At 35.8% G+C, this 26,733-nt stretch overlaps 1 protein-coding gene across 1 annotated transcript in view; it reads right to left on the bottom strand.

Moving 5' to 3' along the window:
- AGPAT5 (1-acylglycerol-3-phosphate O-acyltransferase 5) overlaps window positions 1-26,387 on the bottom strand; it is a 72,727-nt gene extending 46,340 nt beyond the window's left edge. The window contains exon 1 of the mRNA XM_034647759.1: window positions 26,256-26,387. Within this exon, the coding sequence (XP_034503650.1) occupies window positions 26,256-26,387 (132 nt within the window). The remainder of the gene's footprint in view (window positions 1-26,255) is intronic.
- Window positions 26,388-26,733: the final 346 nt, after the last annotated feature.

Genomic DNA, 26,733 nt, shown 5'->3' with positions numbered 1-26,733 from the left:
CTTCGTACCTCAATACTCAGCACCGGAGATGTTCATTCTTAGAGATCCAGGTGTATCTTCCTGCATCTCGGGCTGATTTCGTGGGTGTTCAGGATGGTCTGGTAGATATCCAGCTCAATTCAGGGGACCAGCTGAAAAAAGGTCCCCTACTCCTCTGCCATCTTTTTTCCTTCTCAACATACTGTTCTAATATAGGGTTTTCTGATTCTGACTGCCTATTTTACGTCTTTACCGACTATTGCTTGCATACTTTCATGTTTTTAAATGTCACTAATGAGCATCTATTTCAACTTAAAGAACTCCTTTAAGCATTTTTTGGGGTTTTTTGTTTTTTATTTTTGCAAGGCAGGTCTAGTGGTGGTGAACTCACTCAGCTTTTGTCTGGGTCTGTACACATTTGAAGAATAATTGTGCTAGATAGAATATTCTTGGCTGCAATTTTTAATTTTTCAACTCAGTATGTTCTTACACTCTCTCGCCAGGCCTGTAGATTTTCTGCTAAGAAACCTGCTGAAAGGCTAATGGAGTTTCTTTGTGGATAACATTGTCTTTTCCCTTGGCTGCCTTTAGATTTCTTTCTTTGTCATTGATTTTGACATTTCATTATAATGTGTCTTGGAGATGGTCTTTTTAATTTTTTTAAGATATTTTCTTTTTATTTCATACTTTAAAATTTCTATTAAGGTATAATTGATGTAAAACATACTAGTTTCAAGTGTCCAACATAATGATTTGATATTTATATGTATTATAAAGTGACTACCCCGATAGTTCTTTGATATCCATCACCACAAATTATTTTTCGTGATGATGATTTTTAGGATTTACTGTCAACTTTTAAACATGCAATACGGTATTATTAATAATAGTCTCCATGCTGTACTTTACATCCTCAAGACTTATAACTAGAAGTTTATATATTTTGACACCCTTCACCAAGTTCATTCATACTCCAACCCCTGCCTCTGGCAACCACCCATCTCTTCTCTATATCTGCAAATTTAGGGTGTGTGTGTGTGTGTGTGTGTGTGTGTGTGTATTCCACAAATAAATAAGATCATCCAGTATTTGTTTTACTGACCCATTCTGACCTATTTTACTCAAGTGAATGCCGTCAAAGTCCATCCATGTTGTTACAGTGGCAACATTTCATTCTGTTTGTGACTAAATGATATTCCTGTGTGTGTGTGTGTGTGTGTGTGTGTGTGTGTCACGTTTTCTTTATCTGTTCATTCATTGATGGGCACGTGGGTTGCATCTGTGTCTTTTCTATTGTAAATAATCCTTCAATGAACATGGGTTGCAGATAATATTTTGAGTTAGTGTTTTTGTTTCTTTTGGATAAATACCCAGAAGTGGAATTGCTGGATGATATAGTAATTCTATTTTTAGTTATGTGAAGAACATCCACGTTATTTTCTATAGTGGCTGTACCAACTAGAATGCCCACCAACAAACATGCAGAAGGGTCCACTTTTCTCCATGGCCTCGCCAGCACTTACATTTTTTTTTTCAGCAATAGCCATTCTAACAGGTGTGAGGTGATTCTTAATTGTGGTTCTTATTTGCATTCTCTGATGATTAGTGACATTGAGCATCTTTTCATGTACCTGTTTGCTATCTGTATGTCTTCTCAGGAGAAATGTCTTTTCATATCCTTTGTCCATTTTTTATCAGTTTGTATTCTTGCTATTGAGTTGTAGGAGTTCATTATGTACTTTGGATATTAGCATCTTACTAGATATATGATTCAGTACGTTGCCTTTTCATTTTGTTGACGGTGTCCTTTGCTGTGCAGAAGCTTTGTGGTTTGATGTAGTTCCACTCATTTACTTTTACTTTTGCTTTGCTTTTGGTTTCAATCCAAGAAAAGTCATGGCCAAGACCGATGTCCGGAAGTTTATCCCTTATAAACTCCTTCTAGAAGTTTTATGGTTTCTGCTCTTACGGTTAAGTCTTCAATCCATTTTGAGTTAATTTTGGGTTATGGTATAAGATACTGGTTGAGTTTTATTTATTTTTTGCTGTGGCTGTCCAGTTTGCCAAACACCATTTATTAAAGAAACTTCTCCCCCATTTTATGTTCTTGGCTCCTTCAGCATAAATTAATTGACCATATATGCATGAGTTCATTTGTGGGCTCTCTATTCTCTTCCATTGATCTATGTGTCTATTTTAATGCCAATGCCATAGTGTATTGATTAATATAGCTCTGAAACATAGTTTGGAGCCTGGGAGCATGATGCCTCCAGTTTTGTTGTTCTCAAGATTGCTTTGACTAGGGGGAGTGAAGCATGAGAGACTATGGACTCTGAAAAACAAACTGAGGGCTTCAGAGGGAAGGGGGGTGGGGAAGTGGGATAGGCCAGCGATGGGTCGTAAGGGGGGCACGTATTGCATGGTGCACTGGGTGTTATGCGCAACTAATGAATCATCGAACTTTACATCAAAAACCGGGGATGTACTGTATGGTGAATAACATAATAAAAATATTATTATGAAAAACAAAACAAAACAAAAAAAGATTGCTATGGCTAATTAGGGTCTTTTGTAGTGTATACAAGTTTTGGGATTGTTTGCTAAATTTCTACAAAAAAACGATATTGTAATTTTGATAGGGATTGCATTATATCTGTAGATTGCTTTGGGTAGTACGGACATTCTAATAATACTAATTGTTTGAATTCATGAGCATGGAGTAGCTTTCCATTTTTGTGCCTTCAACTTTTTTTCATCAATCACATACAGTTTTCATTGTACAGCTCTTTCACCTCCTTGGTCAAATTTGTTCCTAGGTATGTTATTTTTTTAAATGTGATTTTAAGTGGGAATTTAAAAAATCTCTGACACTTTACTGTTATTTTATAAAAATGCAACACATTTTTGTACTTTGATTTTGTATCCTGCAACATTAATGAATTCCTTTATTATAACAGTTTTTTAAAAATTTTTTTGGTGAAGGCTTTGGGCTTTTCAGATATAAGATGTCATCTGCAGATAGTGATAGTTTAATTTCTTCCTTTTCAATTTGGATGACTTTTATTTCTTTTCCTTGCTTAATTGTTCTGGCTAGAACTTCCAACACTATGTTGAATAAAAATGGCAAGAGTGGGCATCATGTTTCTGATCTTAGAGGAAAGGATTTTAGCTTTTCACCATTGAGTGTGATGTTAGCTGTGGGTTGTCATATATGGCCTTTATTGTGTTAGGATTCCTCAATATTCCCTTTGTTGAGTCTTCTTACTGTAAATGCATGTTAAATTTTGTCAAATCCTTTTTCTTTTTTTTTTTTTTAAGATTTTATTTATTTATTCAACAGAGATAGAGACAGCCAGTGAGAGAGGGAACAGAAGCAGGGGGAGTGGGAGAGGAAGAAGCAGGCTCATAGTGGAGGAGCCTGATGTGGGGCTCGATCCCGCAACGCCGGGATCACGCCCTGAGCTGAAGGCAGACGCCTAACCGCTGTGCCACCCAGGCGCCCCTGTCAAATCCTTTTTCTGCAGCTATCGAGATGATCATATGATGTTTATTCTTCATTTTATTAATGTAGTATATCACATTCATTGATTTGTGAAAGTTGATCATTCTTGCATTCCTTGAATACATCCTACTTCATCATGGAGTGTGATCCTTTTAGTGTATTGTTGAATTTACTTTGAATGAGGTTCCAGGGAAGTGACCCACAATATTGGGGAAACTGAATGTCCACCTTGGTCCTCTTTTTCCCCACTGGGTCCAGGGTTGCTCTCTCAGTGTAGTACTGCAGTTGCCTGGGGGTGGAGTGATGTGGTCAGATGACAGCTGCTCCTCTTACTCTTCTAATCTCATCCTTCTTAGTCTCTTTGGTTCACAGAGGACCAAATTAGCCTACCCCTGTTCCAGAATTTTTACAATGATGTCTTTTATATGGATAGTTGCTAGTTTGTCATCTCGTGAGAGGGACTGAGGTCAGGAATAACCTATTCACTATCCTGATGTCATTCCAATTTTTTATTTTATTGTTTCCTCTGCAGAGCAAAACATTTTAGTTTGATGTAGTGCCACTAGTTTGTTTTTGCTTTTATATATATTTGCTTTCAGTATCAACTACAAAAGATCATTGCCAAGACAAATGCCAAGGAGATCTCTCCAATGTTTACCTCTAGGAGTATCGTGGTTTCAATATTTAATCTATTTTGTGTTAAATATATTTAATACATATTTAATATGTTTAATTTCTTTTGAGTTGATTTTTGTATATGCTTTAATATAAGGGTCCAATATCTTTGGCATGTGGTATCCATTTGTTGAACAACATCATTTATTAAAGAGAGTATCCTTATTGTATATTCTAGGCGCAGTTCTCAAGTTATCTGTATTGCTTTAATTCTACATTCTCTATTCTGTTTCACTGGTGGATGTGTGTATGTGTTTATGCCTGTACCAGACTGTTTTCATTATTACAGCTTCGTAGTATAGTTTGAAGTCAGGAAAGTCACAGCTTTACCTTTCTTAGTCAAGATTGCTTTCTTAAGGGTCTTTGTCCTTCCAGAAAAATTTTATTATTTTTTTTTCTATTTTCCGTGCTAGTGGTATTACAGTAAGGATTGCATTGGATCTGTAGATCGCTTTGGGTGGAATGGACGTTTTAACAAAATTCTTCCAGTTCATGAACATTACTTATCCTTTGATTGATTTGTGTTATCTTTGGTTTCTTTTATCAATGTTTTATAGTCTTTGGTGTATAAATCTTTGACATCCTTGGTTAAATTTATTTTTAATTCTTTTTGTTGCTGTATGAATAGAATTTTTCTTAACATCTCTTGGATAGTTTTTTATTAGCGTATAGGAATGCAGCTTATTTTTGTATGTTGATTTTGTTTCCTGCAACTTCACTGAACTCATTAGTTTTAATGATATTTTGGTAGAGCCTTTAAGATTTTCTGTAAGATTATGTCATCTGTAAACAGATAATTTTACTTTTCCCTTTGTGGTCTGGATCCCTTTTATTTCTTTGTCTTGCCTAATTGCTTCTAACTAGCACTTACAGTACTAAGCTCAATGAAAGTGGTAAACATGGGCATCTCTGTCTTTCTTATCTCAGAGGAAAAGCTTTCACCTTTTCACTGTTAAATATGAATGGGTTTGTCATATATGGCTTTTATAATGAGCTACATTTCTTTTAGATGCAATTTTTTGTTTTTATCATGATACTAGGTTTGGGTTTTGTCATGTGTTTTTCTACATCTTTTGAGATAATCCTGTTTATCACTTTGTTAATGCTATGTATACTATTTCCTGATTTACAGATGTTGAAATATGCTTGCATCTCTAGAATAAATCCCACTCAATTATGGTGTATAATCCTTTCAATGTGCTGTTGAATTCTGTTTGCCAATATTTTGTTGAGGATTTTTGTATGTATGTTCATCAGAGATATAGGCCTGTAATTTTCCTTTCATGTAATGCCTTTGTCTGGTTTTAGTATCACGGTACTGTTAGCCTTTTTTTTTAATAATAATTTTTATTATGTTAGTCACCATACAGTATATCCTTAGTTTTTGATGTAGTGTTCCGTGATTCATTATTTGCGTATAACACCCAGTGCACCATGCAATACGTGCCCTCCTTACTACCCATCACCGGCCTATCCCAAGCCCCCACCCCCTTCCCCTCTGAAGCCCTCAGTGTGTTTCCCAGAGTCCATAGTCTCTCGTGGTTCATTCCTCCTCCTGTTTACCCCCACTTCATTCTTCCCTTCCTTCTCCTACCGATCTCCCTGCTATTTCTTTATGTTCCATAAATGAGTGAAACCATATAATTGTCTTTCTCTGCTTGACTTATCTCACTTAGCATACTCTCCTCCAGTCCCGTCCATTTTGCTGCAAATGTTGTATAATAGTTCTTTCTGATGGCTGAGTAATATCCCATTGCATATATGGACCACATCTTCTTAATCCAGTCATCTGTTGAAGGGCATCTCGGCTCCTTCCATGATTTGGCTATTTGTGGACAATGCAGCTATGAACATTGGGGTGCATATGGCCCTTCTCTTTACTACGTCTGTATCTTTGGGGTAAACACCCAGTAGTGCAATGGCTGGGTCATAGGGTAGTTCAATTTTTAACTTTTTAAGGGACCTCCACACTGTTTTCCAGAGTGGCTGTACCAACTTGCATTCCCACCAACAGTGTAAGAGGGATCCCCTTTCTCCACATCCTCTCCAACATTTGTTGTTTCCTCTCTTGTCCATTTTTGCCATTCTAACTGGAGTAAGGTGGTATCTCAATGTGGTTTTGATTTGAATTTCCCTGATGGCTAATAATTTTGAACATTTTTTCATGTGTCAGCCATTTGTATGTCTTCATTGGAAAAGTGTCTGTTCACATCTTCTGCCCATTTTTTGATTTATTTGTTTCTCATGTATTGAGTTTGAGAAGTTCTCTGTAGATCTTGGATACCAGTCTTTTATCTGTACTGTTAGCCTTTTAAAATCAGTTTGGAAGTGTTCCCTCCCTCCTTGTCAGTTTTTGGGAAGAGGATGAGAAACATTGGCATTAATTAATTCTTCCTTAAATGCATGGTAGAGTTCATCAGTGAATCTATCTGGTCTTAGTCTTTGTTGGGAAGTTTTTGATGACTGATTCTTCTCCTGACTCATTATTGGTCTATTCAAGTATTTTATTTCTTTATGATTCAGTTTCAGTACAATATGTTTCTAGGAATTTATTTCCTCTAGGTTATTGATGTACAGTTATTTATAGTAGTCCCTTATGATTCTTTTTATTTCTGTGCTATCAATTGTAATGTCTCCTCTTTATTTTCTCATTTTATTTATTTGAGACTTTTCTCTTTTTTGCTTAGTCTAGCTCTTGGTTTGTTAATTTTGTTTATCTTTTTAAAAACCCACTTTTATGTTCATTAATATTTTAAATTGGGTTTTTTGTTGGGGGGGCCTATATTTCATTTATTCCTGCTCTGATCTTCATTTCCCTTCTGCTAACTTTGGATTTCTCTTGTTCTTTTCTAGTCTCTTGAGCTGTGGAGACCAGTTTATCCGAATTTGTTCTATTTTAACATGGGCTTTTACCACTATAACCTTCCCAGTTGAAACACTTTTTGTAGTATCCCATAAATCTTGTTATGTTGCCATTCCATTTTATGTGTTTCAGATACATTTTTGTTTCTCTTTTGACTTCTTTTTTTGACCCATGGTTTGTTCAGGACCAGTTTGTTCAGTATGCCTATATTGGGAGACTGTCCAGCTTTTCTCTTTTTACTAATTTGTAGTTTCATACCATTGTGGTTGGGAAAGATACTGGATATGATTTCAATCATCAGTTTATTAAATCTTGTTTTATGGTCTATTTTATGTATGATTTATCCTGGAGAATGTCCTTGTGTGGTTGAGAAGGTTGTGTATTTGGCTACTGTTAGAATATTCTGCATATGTCATTTAGGTCAATTTAGTCTTGTAGTTCAGGTCCAGCGTTTCCTTATTTATTTTGTGTGGATGATCTGCCCATTGTTGAAAGTGAGGTATTGAATTAGACTATCTTTGTATTGCTGTCTATTTCTCCTGTCAGGTACATTAATATTTGCTTTATATTTTTAGGTGCTCTGATGAAGGGCACATATATTTATTATTGTTATTTCTTGATGAATTGACTCCCTTATAAAGTGACTTTTTTTTGTCTCCTATTACAGTTTTTGACTGAAAGATTATTTTGTCTGATGCAGGTATAGCAACTCCTGTTCTCTCTCTTTTTTTTTTTTAAGATTTTATTTGTTTATTCAACAGAGATAGAGACAGCCAGCGAGAGAGGGAACACAGCAGGGGAGTGGGAGAGGAAGAAGCAGGCCCACAGCAGAGGAGCCTGATGTGGGGCTCGATCCCGGTACGCCAGGATCACGCCCTGAGCCGAAGGCAGATGCCCAACCGCTGTGCCACCCAGGCACCCCTCCTGTTCTCTTTTGACTTCTATTTACATGGAATATCTTTTGCCATCTCTTCCCTTTGAGACTATGTTTGTCCATATAGCTGCAGTGAGTCTTTTTTGGGCAGTATGTTCTTGGGTCTTGTTACCCATTCACCTGCCACTCTGTCTTTTAATTGAAGAATTTGGTTCATGTATATTTAAGTATTGATAGGTAAAGGACTTGCTCATGCTATCTTCTTGATTGTTTCCTAGCTGTTGTATAGTTTCTTTGCTCTTTTGTCCTCCTCTTCCTGTCTTCCTCTGTGATTTGATCATTTTCTGTAGTGTATGCTTTGTTTCCATTCCTTTGTCTGTTGTGTAACTACTACAGTTTTGTGTTTTGTGATTGCCATGGCTTATGCAAAACATCTTATAGTTAGAATAATCTATTTTAAGCCTATAATAACTTAACATTGTTCACATAAAAAACCTCAACACTTTACTTCCCTTCCCCACATTTTATGTTTTTGATGTCACAATTTTTCTTTTTTCAGATTGTATCTATTAACAAATTATTGTAGTATATTTTTAATTCTTTACTCTTCAACCTTTATGCTAGTATTATAAGTGATTTACAAGCCATCTTTACAATATTAGTGTATTATGAATTTGACTATGTGTTTACTTCACCAGTGAGTTTATACTTTCATCTTACCAGTTAGTGTCTTCCCCCCTACCCCCCAGTTTGAAAAACACTGTTTAGCATTTTAAGTTAGGTCTAGTGATGGTGAGCTCCTTAAGCTTTTGTTTGTCTGGGAATGCTTATCTCCTCTTCAATTCTGTAGGAAAGTTTTTTTGTTTTTTGTTTTTTGGCAAAGTATTCTTGTTTGCCTGTTTTTTTTTTTCTTTGAGCCCTTTGAATATATCATCCCACCTTTTCCAGGCCTTAGATGTCTGTTGAGAAATCCACTGATAGTTTTATTGGGTTTTCCTTGAATGTGATGAGCTTTTTTCTCTTGCTGCTTTCAAGAGTCTGTTTTTGATTTTTGACTCTTTTATTATAATGCGTATCAGTAAAATCTTCTTTGGGTTGAACTTTGCTGGGGACTTTCAAGCTTCATGTACCTGAATGTGAATATCTTTCCCCACATTGTGGAAGTTTTCAATCTTTATTTCTTTAAATAAATTTTCTATCTCTTTCTCTATTCTTCTGGGAATTCCCATAGTGCAAATATTATTGCTTTTCATGGTGTTCCATAAGTGTCATTGGCTTTTTCCTTTCCTTTTATTCTTTTTTCCTGAGTGGATAATCTCAAATGAAGTATATTTGAGTTAACTGTTCCTTCAGCTTGATTGAATCTGTTGTTTAAACTCTTTATTGCATTTTTAGTTCATTCATTTTTTAGTCATTCTGTTTTGCACCTCTAAAATATGTGTTGTGTCAATGTTTTCTCTTTATTGAACTTATTACTTCTCTTTATTGAACTTGAAAGCAGTTCTTGCATTTTTTTTATCTAGATAAATTGTTTATCTGGTTTGTGTGTGTGTGTTTCCAAGATTCTTCTTTTTTCTTTTTTAAGAGAGCGGTGCAGGAGGAGTAGAGGGAGAGGGACATGGGGCTTGATCTCATAACACTGAGATCATGACTTGAGCTGAAAGCAGGAGTCAGATGCTTAATTGACTGAGCCACCCAGGTGCCCTGCTCTCCAAGATTCTTTAGATCAATTATTTTGAATTCTTTCTTTAGTCAATTTGTAGATTTCCATTTCTTTGGGATCAGTTACTTGTAGTTTATCGTGTTCCTTTGGTGGTGTTGTATTTCCTCAATTCTTCGTGAGCCCTATAGCCTTGCATGGGTGTCTGCATATTTGAAGAAACAATCACCTCTTTTAGACTTTGTGACTGAGTTTGTTAAGGAAAGACCACTTCTGCAGGCTGTGTGCATGCTTTAGCCTACTGTGCCCTGCGTCTCGTGGTGCAGGGTGCCAAGGACAGGGCCATGTGATAGCTGTGAGTCAGGAGGGTGGACATGGTGTCTCATTGGCTTAGGCTATTGCTTCATGACATGGACAACTATGTGAGCATTGGCACTGAATGCTGTGGGGGCATCTGCAATGACTGTAAAATTCGTTAGGGTCTTCAGCAGCTTTTCAAGGTCCAGTGGTATGGGATCAGGGCAAACAACGTTGGTGACCAGAGCCAGCACTGCTCACAGCTTCAGGGACTGGCTGTAGATGCCTGTGTGGTGGCAGGGGCTGGCTGCTGGCACACACACAGTGGTGAGGGTAGGGTTCAGACAGGCGCCTGGGTTGACAGCACTCATGTGGCCAGAGGAGCTGTTGTAGGCGGGTGAACAGCATTGGGAGCTGGTGATGGGAATCACGGCTGGTGTGGTGGGCGTACAACTATCAGAGCTAACTGTGGGCACACATGACAGTGCAGACCAGTGACAGGATTCCAAGCTGCATCCAGGTGCACAAGCAGTTGCTGGGGCCTGGGCTATCAGCACTCACTCAGCTTCAGGGCTAGCTCTGGGGGTGTGCACCATAGTGCCCATGACAGTCAGGGCTGTTGTCTTATAATCAGTGACTGCGTGGACTTGCTATGTGCATGTATGCATGGTACAGTTTGGTGATAGGAGTACAGGTTGACTTAGGGTATTCAACCAGCTGCGGATGTGTGCATGGCAGTAAGGGTTGGCCACAAGAGGCTGGACTGGTATACATCCAAGGCTGCCTGCTGGCTTAAATTCAGGAAGCAACATGTCCTTAGTGGGGCCAGCCAGGTCAGCTCTGGCAGGAAGGACTCAGACAGCTGGAGTGACAACCTCTGAAGCCCACAGCAGTGAAATATTCAGGAGGTCATGACGGTTGAGCTGGCCATTGGTTACCTCACTGGTAAGAGCTACTGGGTTTCACTGCAGAGCAGCACATTTGGAACCCAGTAGACCATAGCACGTTGCTGATGACTGATAGCCCCTTTCTTCTTCCTTGCTCCTAGCCATCTCTAGTCCTCTCAGACAAGCCAGTCTATGGGTGGTGACCTGGAGCAGCTCCTTTATGCGGCGTCCAGCTTTCCCTTTCCCAAAGAGGGGAAATGTTTTGTGCTGGTAGTTTGCTTTTTGGCATTGAGAAATGACAGCCTGAGGGATAAGATGATGCAGGCAAAATGAAACTATTCCTCCTACCCTGTTTATGCAGTTATTCTCAAGATTTTTACTCTACTATATTGATTGAAGCTTCATAAATGGATTCTCATGTTCTACCAGAGCTATTTTTATTTGTAGATGTTGTCTAATTGCTCTTTGTGGGAGGACAGAGGTTGGAGTCTCCCACTTTGCCATCTTTGTGATGTCACTCCTTACCAAGGGTAATTTAGAGTTGTTACTTAATTTTCAAACATTTAGAATTTGCTAGCTATGTTCTTTCGTTGACTTCAAATTTAAATACCATATCACATAAAATATTCTATATGATATCTTCTGAATTTGTTATGGTTTGCTTTGTGATATAACTTATCTATTTAGGTAAGTATTCCAAGTAATGACAAATATAATGCATTTTTTGTAGCTGTTGAGCTAAGGTCCTATCTGGATACTGATAAAGATGCTGAGCGTACCTGGGTTCATGTGATTGGCAATCTGAATGACTGTATCTGGAACATATATATTTTCCAGTTTGTCATTATTTATACATTATTTAATGCCTGGATACTCATCTGATATTTAAAAACCTGTTGCATTTAGACTTGTCTCAGAATAAGATACATGGAAGAACCACTCCCTCCTCCCCCAACTCCGTGAAGATAGATACCCAAATATACTGGTGGAAATTAATTTTCTGCCACATGTCATAAAATCACTATAGGAATAATACATTAAGCACATATCTACCACCCCCACAGGGGAGAATGAAGCTCAGTTATATAATGGACATCAGGAAAGTCCATGGTTCAAATTACAGATTAATAAAGTTCATGAGTTCAAGACTATTTCATCTAAAATCAGATTCTCATTCCACTTACTGCTTGAATTTCCTATAAAGGTTTAAAGTAGGTCCTTATATGCAAGTAGAGAAAGTCAAGAAATCTTTTTCAGATGTGTGGGCTGGAGGGGCAAACATTTAGCCGATTAATGTAATTACAATAAGGAATGTGCTTTTTTCCTAAATATTTATTTATTTATTTAAGAGAGAGAGAGTGTGAGTTAGAGGTGGGGGAAGGGACAGACATGCCCAGCCCGGAGACTGATGCAGGGTTTGATCTCATGACCCTGAGGTCATGACTTGAGCTGAAATCAAGAGTCAGGCACTCAACAGACTGATCCACCTAGGCGGCCCGATGAATGTATTTTTAAGGGAAAAAAGTTTGTAACAACAATAACAATTCTCACCAAGTCACAAATTATTACTTGAAAAAGAAATAGTAGGAAACAAAAGGTGGATATATTTAAAAGGCACTAGATTCACTGACCCCGGGGCCATTCTGGAGGTACCATGCAGGAAATCTGGAGTTATACAACATTTCTTTAATGAAGTATGGTTGACATATAACATTAGTTGCTGGTGTATAATATAATAATTTGATATTTGTATATATTGAAAAATTATCACAATAAGTCTGGTTAACATCTGACAGCATACATAATTAGAAATTTTTTTTGGTCGGATAAATTTCAAGATTAATTCTCTTCTCAGCTTTCAAATATGCAGTACATTATTAATTATAGTCACCAAGATTGTACCTTTTAACCCCCTTCACACATTTTATCCAAACCCCACCCCTTGCCTCAAGCAGTCACCAATCTGTTTTCTGTATCTGAATTTGTTTTTGTTTGTTGTATTTTTTAGATTCTGTATATAACTAAGATCATACAGTATTTGTCTAAATTGACTTATTTCACTTAGCATAATGTCCTCAAAATCCGTCTATGTGTGGCAAATGGCAAAAATTCCTTTTTTAAGCCTGAATAATATTGTGAATAAGCCTGAATATTACATTGTGTATACATCCTACATTTTTCTTTATCCATTCATCCATTGATGGGCACAGGTTGTTTTCATATCTTGCCTACTTATTAATGCTACAATGAACATGGGGGTACATACATCTTTTTTGAGTTAGTGTTTCCTTTTTCTTTGGAGAAATACCCGAAAGTGGAATAGCTGGATCATAATGGTAGTTCTATTTTTAATTTTTAATTTTTTTTTTCGAGGAACCTCCAAACTGTTTTCCAAGGTGGCTGCACCAATTTACAGTCCCACCAACAGTGCACGAGGGATTCTTTACTCCAAATCCTCATCAATACCTGTGATTTCTTCTTTTTGATAATAACCATTCTAACAGTTGTGAGATAATATTCCACGTGGTTCTGATTTGTATTTCTCTGATGATTATGGTGGTGAGCATCTGTTCATGTAACCTGTTTGCCATCTGTACATCTTCTGTGAAACAAATGTCTATTCACATATTCTGTCCATTTTAATAAGATTTTTTTTTTTGCTACTGAGTTGTAGGACTTCATTATGTATTTTGGATATCAACCTGTAATGAGATATGGTTTGCAAATATTTTCTCCCATTCAGTAGGTTGCCTTTTCATTTTGTTGATTTTTTCCCCACTGTGTGAAGGTTTTTTGTTCAAAATAGTCCCACTACTTTGTTTTGCTTTTGTTGCTTTTGATGTTATGTCTGAGAAATCGTTGCCAAGGTTTATGTCAAGTTGCTTAGCCATATGTTTTCTTCTAGGAGTTTCATAGTTTCAAGTCTTACATTCAAGCTTTAGTCCATTTTGAATTAATTTGAATTAAAGCAATATAGTGGTCCAGATTTATTTTTTTGCACACAGCTGTCCCATTTTCCCAACATCATTTATTGAAGAGACTGTCCTTTCCCCCATTGTATATTTTTGACTCCTTGGTCGTAACTGAACAATATATGTGTCGGTTTATTTCTGGACTCTGTATACTCTTTTCCATTGATAGATCCATTTTTATACCAATGCCGCACCAGTTTGATTATTATAACTTCGCAGTTTCAAATCAAGGAACATGATGCCTCCAGCTTTGCTCTTTTTCATAAGACTACCTTAGCTGTTTGGGCTCTTCTGTGGTTTCACACAAATTTTAGGATTGTTTTTTATACTTCTGTGAAAAATGTCATTGAAATTTTGATAAAGATTGCACAGTATCTGTAAATGGCTTTGGGTAGTAAGTACATTTACCAGTACAAATTCTTCCAAATATGAGCATTGTATTTATTCCGTTTATTCATGTCATCTTCAGTTTTTTACATCAATGTATTGTGGTTTTTAGAACACAGGTCTTTCACCTTCTTGGTGAATTTATTCCCAGGTGTTTCAAGTGTAGAATAAAATGATTTGATATTGGTACACATTGTAAAATTGCCACAAGTCCGTTTAACATGCATCACCTTACATAGTTAAATTTTTTTCTTGTGCTGAGAACTTAAAGCTCTCCTCGCTTAGCAGCATTCAAGTCTGCGATACAATATTAACTATAGTCCTCATGTTGTCCATTACATCCTCATAACTTACTTTAATAACTCAAAGTTTGTACTGCTTCACCTGTTTCTCCCACCATCTGCTCTCCATTTCTGACAACCACCAATCTGTTCTGAGTTGAATTCTTTTTGTTTTCGGATACCACATATAAGTGTGCTCATACAGAATTTGTCTCTGAATTAGTTCATGAGCGTAGTGCCCTCAAGGTCATCCATATTGTCACACATGGCAAGATTTCGTTCTTTTTTATGACTGAATAATATCCATTATTATACACACACACACCACTTTTTCTTTGTCCATTCATCAGTGAATATAGTCTTTCCTCCCATATCATGGCTATTATAAATGCTGCAGTGAACATGAGAGCACATATATCTTTTCAAGTTAGTGTTTTCATTTTCATTGAGTAAATACCCAGAATTGGAATTGCTGGATCATTATTGTAGTTCAATGTGTAATTTTTTGAGAAATTTCAATGCTATTTTTCATTATGGCTACACTAATTTACATTTCCACCAACAGTGTGAAATATTCCCCTTATTCCACATCCTTGCCTACACTCGTTATCTCTTGTTTGTTTTTAATAATAATCATTCTAACAGGTGATTAGCTGTTGGTTTTCAACAATATCCATTAATGAGATGATAGCTTATTGTGGTTTTGGTTTGCATTTCTCTGATGGTTAGTGATGATGTGCATCTTTTCATGTTTGTTGGCCTTCTATATATCTTTAGGAGAAATATCTATTTAGTTCCTCTGCTCATTTGAACAATCATATTGGATTTCTTTTTGTTATTGAGTTGTAAAAATTCTTTATATATCTTAAATATTAACCTCTTATGTGATATGACTTGCAAACATTTCTCTCATTCTGTAGAGCGTTTTTCACTTTGTCAATAGTTTCCTTTACTGTGCAGAAGCTTTTTAGTTTGATATAAGTTTTTGCCTTTGTTGCCTTTGTTTTTGTTGTGAACTCCAAAAAAAATCATTGCCAAGAATGATGTCAGGGAGCTTACCCCCATGTTTTCTTTTAGGAGTTTTATAGTTTCAAGTTTTATATTCAAGCGATCAATCTATTTTGAATTTTTGTCTATAAACTAATATCATGGTCTAGTTTTATTCTTTTCTATGTGGTTATTCAGTTTTCCCAGCACCATTGATTGAAGAGATTGTTTTCCCATTTATATTGTTGGCTCCTTTGTTGTAAGTTAATTGACTGCACACGTGAGTTTATTTCTTGGCTCTCGATTATTTCATTGATCTTTGTGTGTCTTATGCCAACACCATACTGTTTTGATTACTATAGCTTTGTAATGGTATTTGAAATCAGGGCATGTAATGCTTCCAGCTTTGCTCTTTCTCCAGATTGTTTGGCTGTTTGGGGTCGTTCGTGCTGTCATACAAATTTTAGGGTTTTTTTTTTCTATTTCTGTGAAAATTGCCTTTGGAATTCTGATAGGAATTATATAGACCAATATCTGTTGATTGTTAAGCCTTCCAATTCATGAGTAGGGAATATCTTTATATTTACCTGTGTCTTTAATTTCTTTCATTAATATTGTATAGTTAACAATGCACAGGTTTTTTACTCCCTTGATTAAACTTATCCTTAGATATTTTATTCTTCTTGATGAAATTAGAAGTGGAACTGTTTTCTCAGTTTCTTTCTGATAGTATGTTATTAGTGTATATAAATGCAAGGGAGTTTTGTTGATTTAGCATCCTGCAACTCTACTGAATTTGTGTTTTCATTCAAGCGGTTATTTGGTGGCATACTTAGTTTTCTATATATAATATCATGTCATCTGAAAATGGTGACAATTTTACTTCTTCCATTCTAATTTGAGTTTATTTTATTTATACATTTTTTGCACAGTTCCTCTGGCTATGACTTCTAGTACTATATTGAATAAAAATGGCAAGAGGTGGTCCTTGTCTTGTAACTGATCTTGGGCGAAAGCTTTCAGCTTTTCACCACTCAGTATAATGTTAACTATGTGCTTGTCATATATGGCCTTTCTATTATGTTGAAGTATGTCCCCTCTATGGTTGAGAGTTTTTATTGTGAATGGGTGTTGAATTGTTCAAATTTTTTTCTGCAGATATTGAGGTGAAAATATATTTTTTATTGAAATATGATTGGCATACAACGTGTTAATTTAAGGTGTACAACATGGTGATTTGACATTTATATACCTTGTGAAATGATCACAATAAGTCTGGTTCCCATCCGTCACTATACATCACTATCATAATCCTATTGACCATATTCCCTATGCTGTACTGTACATCACTGTGGCTTATTTATTTTATAACTAAAAGTTTGTACCTTTCAATCCCCTTGAAATATTTTGATGAAGCTCCTGCCTTTCCATCTGCTTTTGCAACCACCAGTTTATTCTCTGGATTTATGAGTCTGTTTTTGTTTTTCTTTGTTTTGTTTTTTAGATTCTACATATATGTGAAATCACAAGGTATTTCTGTCTGATTTATTTCACTTACATAATACCTTCTAGGTCCATCCATGTTGCTGCAAATAACAAGATTACATTCTTTTTATGGCTGAGTAAAATTCAGTTGTATGTATATATCACATCTTTATCATTCATCTGTCAATGGATACTTAAGTTGCTTTCATATTTTGGTTATTGTAAAAAATGATTCAATGAACATAGGGTCATATATATCTTTTTTAAATTAGTGTTTTCATTTTCCTTATATATCTGGAAGTAGAATTTCTAGATGGTATGGTATTTCTATTTTTAATTTTTTGAGGAACAGTAGTACTGTTTTCCATAGTGGCTGCACTAATTTGCATTCCCACCAACAGTGCATGATGGGTTTCTTTTCTCCACATCCTCGCCAACACTTGTTAATTCTTATCACTTTGATACTAGTTGTTCTGGCAGGTGTGAGGTGATATCTTGTGGTTTTTATTTGCATTTCCTTGATGATTAGTGACATTGAGCATCTTTTCATGTGTCTGTTTGCTATCTGTGTGTCATCTTTGGAGAAATGTCTATTCAAGTTTTCTGCCTGTTTTTAAATTGGATTGTTTGCTCTTTTGGTGTTGAGTTGTATGAACCCTTCACATATTTTTCATATTAACCCCTTGTTACATATATCATTTGCAAATACATTCTCTCATTCAGTAGATTGCCTTTTCACTTGTTAATGGTTTCCTGTCTGCAAAAGCCTTTCCTTTGGTGTAGTACAAATTGCTTATTTTTGTCTTTGTTGTCCTTGCCTCAAGAGACATCCAAAAAATTGCTAAGACAGAAGTCAGTGCATAGTTTACTGCCTGTGTTTTCTTTTGGGAGTTTTATGGTTTCAGGTCTTATGTTTAGGTCTTCAATCCGTTATGATTTCATTTTTGCATGTGGTATAAGAAGGTGGTCCAGCTTCATTCTTTCACATGTAGCTGTCCAGCTGTCCCTGCACCATTTATTGAGGAGTCTGTCCTCATTGTATATTATTACCTTCTTCATTGTAGATTAACTGACTATACATTGTATATTATTACCTTCTTCATTGTAGATTAACTGACTATACAAGTGTGGGGTATTTCTTTGCTCTCTATTCTGTTCAGTTAATTAATGTTCCTGGCTTTGTGGCAGTATATACTATTTTGATTACTATAGCTTGGTAGTATAGTTTGAAATCTGGACCATGGTATGGTTTGTTTTCTCCAGCTTTGTTATTCTTAAGATTCCTTTCACTATATTCAGGGTCTTTCATGGATCCATGCAAATTTTAGAATTGTTAGTTCCAGTTCTGTAAAAAAATGCTATTGGTATTTTATAGAGATTGCACTCCATCTGTAGATTGCTTTAGGTAACATGGACATTTTAACATTAATTCTTCCAATCCATGAGCATTGCATATTTTCCATTTGTTTGCATCATCTTCAGTTTCTTTCATCAATGCATTGTAGTTTTCAGAGTACAGGTCTTTTTCTCCCTTGGGTAAATATATTTCTAGGTATTTTATTCTTTTTGATGCAGTTGTAAATGGGAGTTTTCTTAGTTTCTCTTTCTGATACTTGGTCATTAGCCTATAAAAACACAACTGATTTTTGTGTATTAATTTTGTATTCTGCAACTTCATTGAATTTATTTATTCCAACAGTTGTATGGTGGACTCTTTGGGGTGTCCATGTAAAATATCATATCAACTGCAAATAAAGTTTTACTTGTTCCTTACCAATTGTGATGTCTTTATTTCTTGTCTTATTGCTGTGGCTAGGATTTCCAGTACTATGTTGAATAAAAATGGAGATGGTGAAAATTTTACATTGTTCCTGATCTTAGAGGAAAAGCTCTAATTTCACAATTGAGTATGATGTTAGCTGTGGGTATTGCATATATGGCCTTTATTATGTTGAGATACGTTCCCTCTAAAGCCACTTTGTTGAGGGTTTTTATCAAGAATGAACATCTTATTTTGTCAAATGCTTTTTCTGCATCTATTGAGATGAATATATGGTAATACAAACTTTCAGAAAGCAGGGATACCCATGGTTATTTTCATAGTATTGACATTTTAACAATATTAACGCTTCCATTTTGTGACCATGGACTGTCTTTCCATTTATTTATTTATTTTTTGCTTCAATTTCTTTCATCAGTGTCTTGTAGTTTTTGGTATACAGGTCTTCAACTTCCTTTGTTAAGTTTATTTCTAGGTATTTTATTCTTTTTGATGCAATTGTAAATGGGATTCACTTAATTTCCCTTTTTGATGGTTTATTATTAGTGTATAAAAATGCAACAGATTTCCGTATATTAATTTTGAATCCTGAAAATTTACTTATTTGTTCTAAGAGGTTTTTTTGTGGAGTCTTTAGGGTTTTTTTCCGTATAGTTTCACGTTATCTGCAAATAGTGGCAAATTTACTTCTTCCTTACCAATTCAGATGTATTTATGTCTTAATATTGCCTGACTGCTGTTGGTAGGACTCCTGGTACTATGTTGAATTGCAACAGTAGGCATTCTTGTATTGTTCCAGGTTTTAGAGGAAAAGCTTTCACCTTTTTGCTGTGAAATATTATGTTAACTGCGAGTTTGTTACATATGGTCTTACTGTGTTGGGGTATATTCCCTTTTATACACACTTTGTTGAGAGTTTTATCATACCTGGATGCTGAATTTTGTCAAATGCTTTTCTGCATCTATTGAAGTGATGATATGATTTTACCCTTCATTTTGTTAATCCAGTGTATCATGCTGATTTGTGGTTATTGAGCCATCTTTGTTTCCCTGGATTAAAGATCACTTGATTGTGGTGTGTAATCCTTTTACTGTATTGTTGAATTCAGTTTGCTAATATTTTGTTCATCATGGATACTGGACTGTAACTTTTTTGTAGTTTTAATGGCTGCTTTTGGTATCAGGGTAATGCTGGTCTTGTAGAATGAAATTGGAAGTGTTTGTTCTCTTCAATTTTTTTGGAATAATTTGAGAAAAGTAGGTATTAACTCTTAAGATGTTTAGTATAATTTATTTATGGTGATGTCTGGTCCTAGTCTTTGGTTTATTGGGAGTTTTTTGTTCCTGGTTCAATTTTATTATAAGTAATCAGTCTGTTTAGATTTTTTTCCCTGATTAGTCTTGGAAGGTTGTATGTTTGTAGAAATGTGTCCAATTCTTCTTTGTTGACTAATTTCTTATTTATTTGTTGTAGTCTCTTATAATCCTTTGTATTTTTTGGTGTTGGTTGTAACTTCTGTTCTTTTATTTCTGATTTTGAGTCCTCTCTTTTTTTTCCTTAATGAGTCTAGGTAAAGTTTTATCAGTTTTGTTTATCTTTCAAAGAATGAGCTTAGTTTCTGTAGTCTTTTATGCTGTCTTTTTATTCACTATGTTATTGATTTCCACTCTGATCTTTATTATTTCTTTCCTTCTACTGACTTTGGACTTTGCTGCTTTTTCTAATTCCTTTAGGTATTAGGTTAGATTGTTGGAAGGCTTTTTGTTTTGTTTTGTTTTTTGTTTGTTTTTTCTTCTTTAGATAGACCTGTATTGCTATATAGCTCACTCTTATAACTGCTTTACTGTGTTCCAAAGATTTTAGAATACTGTTTCCATTTTTATTTGTCTGAAGTTACTTTTGGATTTTTCTTTGATTTTTTTTTCATTGATATATTGGTTGTTCAGTAACATGTTGTTAAGTAATCTATGTTTTTCCAGTTCTTTCCCCCCAGTAACTGGTTTCTAGTTTCATACCATTGTGGTCAGAAAAGATGCTTGGTATCACTTAAATTTCTTTAATTTATTGAGACCTATTTGGTGGCCCAACATGTGGTCTAACCTGAAGAATGTTCTATATATGCTTGAAATGTATATATATTCTGCATTGTTTGGATGGAATGTTCTATGTATATCTGTTAATTTCATGTGGTCTAGTGTGTTGTTTAAGGCCAGTGCTTTCTTACTGATATATACATATATATATTTTGGTGCATCAATTATCCATTGAAGTAAGTGGAATGTTAAAGTTCCCTACTATTACTGGATTACTGTAAATTTATTTGTTAATATTTGCTTTACATATTTAGGTGCTACTATGTTGGGTATAAAGATATTTACAAATGCTATATATTCTTGTGGAATTGATCCCTTTATTATGTAAGACCCTTTTTTGTCTCTTGCTACAGTTTTTGTTCTAATGTCTCTTCCCTGATATAAGCATTGCTACCCCAGCTTTTTAAAATTTCATCTGCGTGGAATCTTATTCTAATTTTCACTTCCAAACTAGATGTGTTTTTAGTTCTTATGTGAGTTTCTTGTAGGTAGTATATAGATGGGACTTGTTTTTTATCCATTCAGTGTCCTTATATCTTTGATTGGAGCATTAAGTTGATTTACCTTTGAAGTAATTATTGATAGGTGTGTACTCATTGCTATTTTGCACACTGTTTTCTGGTTGTTTTTGCAGTTCTTCTCTGTTTCTTGTCTTGCTCTCTTACTTTGTGATTTGAGAAATTTAGAATTAGCATTCCTTTCTCTTTATTTTTGAGTACATATTATAGGGTTTTTGTTTGTGGTTACCATGAGGATTATATATAATACACGATGTATATAGCAGTCTATTTTAAGTTGATAACTTCTTTTTTTTTTAACATTTTATTTATTTATTTGACAGAGATGGAGACAGCCAGCGAGAGAGGGAACACAAGCAGGGGGCGTGGGAGAGGAAAAAGCAGGCTCATAGCCGAGGAGCCTGATGTGGGGCTCGATCCCATAATGCCAGGATCACGCCCTGAGCTGAAGGCAGACGCTTAACCGCTGGGCCACCCAGGCGCCCCTAAGTTGATAACTTCTTAACGTCAAAAATATTCTAAATGCACTATCTTATGCTGCCTTCCCATATATTTAATATTATAATGATTTGTTACCTATTTTACATACAAAGGAAAGGTATTTTTCTTTTATGATTTTCTTCTACTTAGGGCCTTTTCTGCTAAAGAAGACCCTTTAGCATTTCTTATAAGACCAGTTTAGTGGTGATGAACTCACTTAACTTTTATTTGGAAAAATCTTTATCTCTTTTTTTATTTTGGAGGTTTTATTTTTTTTATTTTATTATTATGTTCAATTAACCAACATCAGGTCTGAACGATAAACTTGCCAAGTAGAGCATTCTTGGTTTTACGTATTTTCCTTTCAACTCTTTGAATATATTTTGCCATTTCCTTCTGGCCTGAATTTTTATGGGCATTACCTTGTGTAGTTGTTTTTCTTTTGCTGCTTTTAAGATTCTCTATCTTTAATTTTTGAAATTCTAGTTACTATACGTCTTAGTGTGGATTTCTTTGGATTTATTTTGTTTGGGGATCTCTCAGTTTCCCGGACATGAACGTCTGTTTTCTTCTCCAGGTTAGAGAAGTTTCAGAAATTATTTAAGTTTTTTTTTCCCTATATATTTTTGGCCTTCTGAAATTCCTATAATGCAAATATTAGTATTCTTGATGTTATCCCAACAGTCGCTTAAATTGTTACCATTTAAATTTTTTTTTTCTTTTTGTTGTTCAGCTTGGATGATTTCTACCACGTCTTTGAGACTGCATTTTTCATTTCAGTTATTCCTCAATACTGATTGTTTCTTTTTTTTTATATTTTCTATGTCTTTGTCAAAGTTCTCACTGTATTCATCCATTCTCAGGTTCAATGAGCATCTTTATGACATTTTGCTTTGAACTATCAGGTCTATTTTTTATCTCCATTTCATTTAGTTCTTTTTCTGAGTTTCTGTCTTCTTTCATTTGGAATATATTTTTCTGTTTCTCCATTTTGTCTATCTGACATTGTTTCTATGTGTTAGGTAGATCAGCTATGTTGTCTGTTCTTTAAAAAGTGGTCTTATGTTAAATGCATCCTGTGGCAGCCAGAAGCACCATCTTCCCTGGTTACCAGAACCAGTCACTCTACAAGTATCCCTTGTGGGCACCCTTAACAGCTACAGTGTGGCTGCTCAGGCAAACTGGTGGATGGGGTTGGTCCCTGGAGCGGCTGGCTGAAAGGACTATTTATATCTGCTGAGACTATACTGGTGGGGAGGGCTGGCCCCAAGTTTGAGTGGCTGTCAGGCATAGTTGTGAATGTTTGCAGGCATGCTGGTAGCTGAGGGTTGTCCTGTGCATGGCAAGGGCCCCTTTGGAGGGATGCAGTTTATAGCTGAGTTTGCTTACTAGATGTGGCGGTACAGTAGCCGTTTGGTAGGATGCTGGTCCCATCTTGGTCTATGCATCAGGTTTGGCAGAGAGGACCCAAAGGAGGGGGAAGGGCATGTCAGTACTGACTGAGGCCACCATTAGGTTTGGTGGGTTGGATGTCAGTTTGGCAGGGCTTCTTCTGGAGTAGGCAGGGTTGAGTGGGGTGTGTCCACAGGGGAACATAAGTGTAGGGTAAGTGTTACTAGCAATGTAGATGGAGGGTGTCAGAACTGGTAACCATGAACATCAGGCCAGCTAGCCAGAAGGAGGTCAAGAAAAAATGGCACCTGCCTGCACTTTCATCTCTGGATAAAGTTCCTACAGATTTCTGTTCTTCTAGCACACAACCTAAAATTAGTCAATAATCTCCACATATGTCCCAGGTGCTTTTTCAAACTGCTGCCTCTGTGCTGAGTCTAGGAGCAAGTGAGTTCATGCACATGCACTTTAAGAGCAGAGTCTCCATTTCTGTATCACTCTAGCTTTCCTGGTGTTGAGCCTTGTTGATTTTTGGAGCTCCTTGAGGTTACTACCACTGATTTTTCAAAGCCAGTGAAATCATATGGTATGTGTCTTTCTCTTATTTTGCTTAGCATAATACTTTCCAGCTCCACCCATGTTGTTGCAAATGGCAAGATTTCATTCATTTTTTAATCAATGAGTAATATCCCATTGTGTGAGATATATATTTATATATCATATATCTGTATAGATATCTAGAAACAACACCTGTTTCTTGTGTTGATTTTTAGCCGAATGACAGGTGTGAGATGATATCGTCTTGTAGTTTGGATTTGTATTTCCTGATGATCAGTGATGTTGGGCATCTTTTCATGTGTCTGTTAACCATCTGGATGTCTTCTTTGAGAGAATGTCTATTCATGTCTTCTTATTTTTAATTGGATTATTCATTTTCGGGGGGTGTTGAGTTTTATAAATGCTTTATGTATTTTGGATACTCTTTTTCAGATATGTTATCTGCAAATATCTTCTCCTTTTCTGTAGGTTGCCTTTTAGTTTTGTTGACTGTTTCCTTTGGTATTCAGGAGCTTTTTATTTTGATGTAGTCCCAATAATTTATTTTGTTTTTGTTTCCTTTCCTTCAGGAAACATCTAGAAAGAAGTTCTTATGGCCAATATCAAAGGGACTACTGCCTGTGTTCTTCTCTAGGATTTTTATGGTTTCCTGTCTTGCATTTAGATCTTTGATCCATTTTGAATTTATTTTTGTGTATGGCATAAGAAAGTGGTCCAGTTTCATTCTTTTGCATGTAGCTTTCGAGTCTTCCCAACATCATTTGTTGAAGAGACTGTCTTTTTCCCACTTGGTATTTTTCCTACTTTGTTGAAGATTAATTGACCATACAGTTGTGGATTCATTGCTAAGTTTTCTGTTTTGTTCTATTAATCTATGTGTCTATTTTTGTGCCAGTACCAAACTGTTTTGATCACTACAGCTTTGCAATATAACTTGAAGTCAGGAATTGTGATGCTTCCAGCTTTGCTTTTCTTTTTTAAAGTTGCTTTGTCTGTTTGGGGTCTTTTGTGGTTCCACACAAATTTTAGGATTGTTCTAGCTCTGTGAAAAATGCTGTCAGTATTTCGATAGAGATTTAATTAAATATGTAGATTGCTTCAAGTAGCATAGACATTTTAATAATATTCTTCCAGTTCATGAGCATAGAATATTTTTCCATTTTTTGTGTCATCTTCAATTTCTTTCTTCAGTGTTTTTTTAGTTTTCAGAGTACAGGTCTTTCACCTCTTTGGTTAGGTTTATTCCAAGATATCTTTTTTTTTTTTTTGGTTCAGTTGTAAATGGGATTGGTTCCTTAATTTCTCTTTATACTGCTTCATTATTTGTGTATAGAAATGCAACAGATTTCTGTATGTTGATTTTGTATCTTGCAACTGTACTGAATTTATCAGTTCTAGCAGTTCCTTGGTGGAGTCTTTCCAGTTTTATATAGAGTATCATGTCATCTGTGAATAGTGAAAGTTTGACTTCCTTACCAATTTGGATGTCTTTAATTTTTTTTGTTGACTGATTGTTATGATAAACTATATGCCAACAAATTGGACAAATCGCTACCTGGAAGAAATGGATAAATTCCTAGAAACATATAAACTACTGAAACAGGAAGAAATAGAAAACTTGAACAGACTGATAACCAGCAAAGACATTGAATCAGTAATTAAAAAACAAAACAAAACAAAACAAAAAAACCCTCCCAAAAACAAAAGTTAAGGACCAGATGGCTTCACAGGTGAATTCTATCAAACATTTAAAGAAGAATTAATACCCATTCTTCTCAAACTATTCCAAAAAACAGAAATGAAAGGAACATTTGTAAATTCATTCTATAATGCCAGCATCACTCTGATACCAAAACCAAAGACTCCACTAAAAAGAACTATAGGCCAATCTCCCTGATGAACACGAGTGCAAAAATTTTCAATAAAATACAAGAAAACTGAATCCAACAATACATTAAAAAAATCATTCACTGCAATCAAGTGGGTTTTATTCCTGGGTTGCAAGGTGGTTCAATATTTGCAAATCAATCAACATGATAAACCACATTAATAAAAGAAAGGTTAGGAATCATATGATCATTTCAATAGATGCAGAAAAAACACTTGAAAAGTATAACATCCATTTATGATGAAAAAAAAACCCTCCATATGGTAGGTTTAGAGGGAACACACCTCAACATAATAAAGGCCATATATGAAAAACCCATAGTTAATACCATTCTTAATGGGGGAAAAAGTGAGAGCTTTTCCTCTATGGTCAGGAGCAAGACAGGAATGTCTACTCTCACCACTGTTATTTAACATAGTATAGGCAGCAGGTTTTAAAGTATAAAAATATATGCAGCTCTTTGGCAGTACAACTTTAAATCCTTGGGGCCTCTAGACTAGGTGATCTAGAGGTATCTCCTGGTTAACAGTTGCAAAAATTAGGCCTCTGGTTGAATGGATAAGCCCCCTTCAGGGAGCTACCAGAAATCTTCAGTGAGGGAAAGGGAAGGCACGAAGATGGTATCCCTTAGCTCATGCTCCCTGATAAGAGCTGGAGACTCTAGATATATGGCAAACCTGAAGCCTGTCCCTTTACCTGAAGCTCCAGGTAAGAAAAGAGGTCTCCTTCACAGAAAGTCTGGGGGTAGGAGGCAGTTTCTATACATTCTCCACATAGTACTGTCTGGGGGTGGTGGACAGCCAAGAACTGTCTCTCTGTTACAGTCATTAGGGACCTAGGAACACAAGCTCCCTTGGCAGGTCTAGGCAATCATGGGGCATCCCCTGGGTGGCAGCCACCAAAGCCATAAAAACTAGGGTACCAGATGTATAAAAGTGTTCTCCTGGAAGTGATACTGGTATGGCAGAAAAAGAGTAAGAAAAGACTGCCCACCTTCTGAGTTCTCTGGAAAGGTTTACAGTGAGCACTTAGATGTGTGTTTAATTAGAATCCGGCCCCACAGTGTTCTGCTTGATAAGCTAACAGACTTTTTTCACAGAAAAATTGAGTTCTTGGATTTGTTGCTTCTTGCCATCCTCTGACTGGCAGATGTTTAAGAACTCTTACTAAGTTG

The sequence above is a fragment of the Ailuropoda melanoleuca genome, chromosome 18 (genome assembly GCF_002007445.2).
Source record: "Ailuropoda melanoleuca isolate Jingjing chromosome 18, ASM200744v2, whole genome shotgun sequence".
Classification (NCBI taxonomy): domain Eukaryota; kingdom Metazoa; phylum Chordata; class Mammalia; order Carnivora; family Ursidae; genus Ailuropoda; species Ailuropoda melanoleuca.
The sequence above is the reverse complement of the archived record's forward strand: the minus strand, read 5'-3'. Positions and strand labels throughout refer to the sequence as shown.